Source organism: Elephantulus edwardii, unplaced genomic scaffold (assembly GCF_000299155.1).
Source record: "Elephantulus edwardii isolate Elephantulus edwardi_28Jun2011 unplaced genomic scaffold, EleEdw1.0 scaffold00048, whole genome shotgun sequence".
In the NCBI taxonomy this organism is placed as follows: Eukaryota; Metazoa; Chordata; class Mammalia; order Macroscelidea; family Macroscelididae; genus Elephantulus; species Elephantulus edwardii.
The window spans coordinates 1,422,678-1,425,422 of record NW_006399798.1 but is presented as its reverse complement, the minus strand read 5'-3'; the positions used below and the strand labels follow the sequence as shown (position 1 = coordinate 1,425,422).

At 66.7% G+C, this 2,745-nt stretch overlaps 1 protein-coding gene across 1 annotated transcript in view; it reads left to right on the top strand.

Moving 5' to 3' along the window:
• The first annotated feature begins 2,452 nt into the window (after window positions 1-2,452).
• Window positions 2,453-2,745, top strand: part of BAHCC1 (BAH domain and coiled-coil containing 1) — a 58,422-nt gene continuing 58,129 nt past the window's right edge. The window contains exons 1-2 of the mRNA XM_006886321.1: window positions 2,453-2,598; window positions 2,694-2,724. Coding sequence (XP_006886383.1) covers window positions 2,453-2,598; window positions 2,694-2,724 — 177 coding nt within the window. The remainder of the gene's footprint in view (window positions 2,599-2,693; window positions 2,725-2,745) is intronic.

Genomic DNA, 2,745 nt, shown 5'->3' with positions numbered 1-2,745 from the left:
GTGGCGGGCAACGCACGGGGCCCCGGCCGCGTGGCGGGGTTCGTGGGCGGGTGAGCCCCGGGCGCGGGGGTCCCGGCCTTGCCGCCTCTCCTGCGGCCAGGCGCGGCCGATTCGCAGGGAGCGGGTTCGGAGACGCGGGAGTGGCCAGTGCTCGCCGCGCGCTCGGCGGGTGGGGCCTGCAGGCCCACGGGGTGGGCGCCGGAGAGGCGGCGGGGCTGGGGCCGGGGTCCCCAGCGCGGCAGACGCCAGCGCGGCCTTTTAGATGCACAAGTTCAGAACAAAGCAAACCTGAAGAGCCAGGGAGGAGGGCGCGCGGCCCGATCAGCCGCCGCCGCCTGGCCTGGGCCTCGGCGTTCCGCTCCCGGGGCTCTCCGGCGGACCTCGCTCCTGTTTCTGCCCGGTGTCCTCCCTGCTGCCAGCTGCCTGGGGCACTGGACGGGTCCGCTGCACTTGGCCTCGGCGTCCGGAGCTAGGGGAGCGGCCTGGGCCGGAGCCTTGAGGACGCCGCGCCTGGGCTCCGGCGGGGCTCCGGGTGGCAGGCGGCCGCGGTGCTCGCTCTCCGCCGGGCCGGGCTCTGTCTTCAGGCCCCGGGAGCCGCGCTGGCAGCCGGACGACGCGGCGCGGCTGCAGGAACAAAGGCCCGGGCCCTCTGAGCGGCGGCCGCGCGGAGCAAGCTCGCCGCCGCCCGCGCGGGCGACAAAGGCCGGCGAGGGCCGGCATCGCCGCGGGGCGGAGTCCAGGCTCTGCTTCGGAGCCAGCCCGCGTCCGGAGAACCACGCGCAGCTCCCGCGCCTTCTGGGCAATTTCGGAATTCATTTTTGGAAAAAACCAAAACCTCAAACAAAAGCTGAGCACACCCGCCTCCCCGGGGGGCCCGCGCCCCGCGCTCAGCCCGGGCCCCGCTCGCCCTCGGCCCCTTTGAAGCTGCAGGCTCGCGATCGCCCTCCCCTTTCTCCGATCTCTTTGTCCCGCCTGGCGCCCCCGGGGCTCGCTCGGCGCCGGCCCCAGCTACAGCCCGCAGGCCCCGGTGGCGATGCCCCTCCCCGCCTCGGCAGGCAACCCCTCATCCCCTCGACGCGCGCCACCGGCCTGGCCCCGGGAACTGGCGTTCCAGGCCTGTGCGCCGGCGACTGATTTGTTAGAACCGGGGAGAGTGCCTGTGGTCCCCAGGGGGAAGGTTCCCCACACGCCTTTGTAAGAAGATGAGAGGAAGGGGCCTCTGTGTCGTCCCTGTTTGTTTACAATGCAAAAGGCTCTTCGAATAAATAAGGGGGAAAAAAGCTTATCAACTGAGCAAATATGTATTCTCTAATACATTATGTTTTCGGTTTATAGATTAAATCAGACACAAAATAGTCTGCGAATAAGACGTTGTAGAAGGCCGAGCATTAAATATAGCAACTGAAAATGGTATTCACGAAATGGAAACCATCTTCATGTCTCCTTGACACAGTGGGATAACGTAACACCCCTCCCCAAATACATAGGCACGGTTTTCTGGAAAGTTCAGTTGAGAATATTGAACCTATGCTTCTCGCTGTTGCTGTGGGCCTTGTTAAACATTAAGAAAACACTGATTTGAGGAGGGGGAGGAATATGCAAAATACTGGCGACCCCGAGGCCTAGGGGCCCGAGGCTCCCAGCCGCGCAGCCTTTCGGTTATCTTTCTGTACCTCTCTCTGAATCTGAATGACCCCTGGTTCCGCCAGGGGGGAATCTCTGTGTTGGGGGGGACTTGGTGAGAAGAGAGGTGGAAGGCATTTTCCGCCGGCCCCAGAGGAAGGTGGGGGTGGGCGACAGCAGGGAGGGTCTGGTCTGCTGGGACCCCATTAGGGACAAGGCACTGGGCTCGCATTTCCCAGGTGCCCGGGGAGGAGGCGGCTGGGCTCTGCAGGAGAAAGTGCGTGGTTTACTGGGGCGTCGAGAGGACAGTTTCTGGCCCTTAAGGCTCCCCCTTCATCTGCAGAGGAAGATCCTGGACCAGTTTGACTGGGGGGCAGGGTGACCGTTCGAGGTTCCCGGGAGAGCCTGGCGTGGGGCTGCAGGCCGAGCGCTGCGGCGGGGGCCAGGTGACGGCGGCGGGAGCCCGGGTCCAGGAAGGGACTCTGGGTCCGAGCGCGGGGCCGCGGGCAGCAAACCGGGTCTGGCTGGGGCGAGGGGCGCGGGGTGGGGGGGGCGGGCGGGTTCAAAAGACTGGACCGAAAGCCGCATGGCGAGGGGGATGGGAAAAGGAAGGTTATAAAAAAAGACTCTTGAGTTACAATCAATAAAATTACTCGCTTAATTAACATGGTTATTCGGTTAAGCGGAATGTAGTAAAGCCGGACCTCAGAGTAAGGGGGGGGTCGCAGAGCGAGCGTGCACCCCCGGCCTTTGCCGCCCAGACACCTTCGGGCAGCGGGGGAGGGGAGAGGGCGTGCGTGTGGGGTGTGCGCGGGGCTGCGTGTGCGTGATGGCCGCGCAGATTCGGGCTTTGATCAGCGCCCGGAGCCCGCAGCTTCGCCGCCGCGGCGCCCTCGCCGCAGGGAGCGCAGGGACGCGGAGGGAGGCGCGCCCGGCTCCGGGCCCCGACTGCCCGGGTCGTGCGGGCGCCCGAGGGTGCGTGTGCGCGCGGGCCCCGGGCCTGCCGGCAGCTGGGTGGACCCCGGCGGCCGAGACCCCCGTCACTGAGTCTCCTCTGTTTGCCTCCGCAGACCATGGACCCGCACGGCGGCCGTGGGCGCGGTGCGCGCCCGCCCGCCGAAG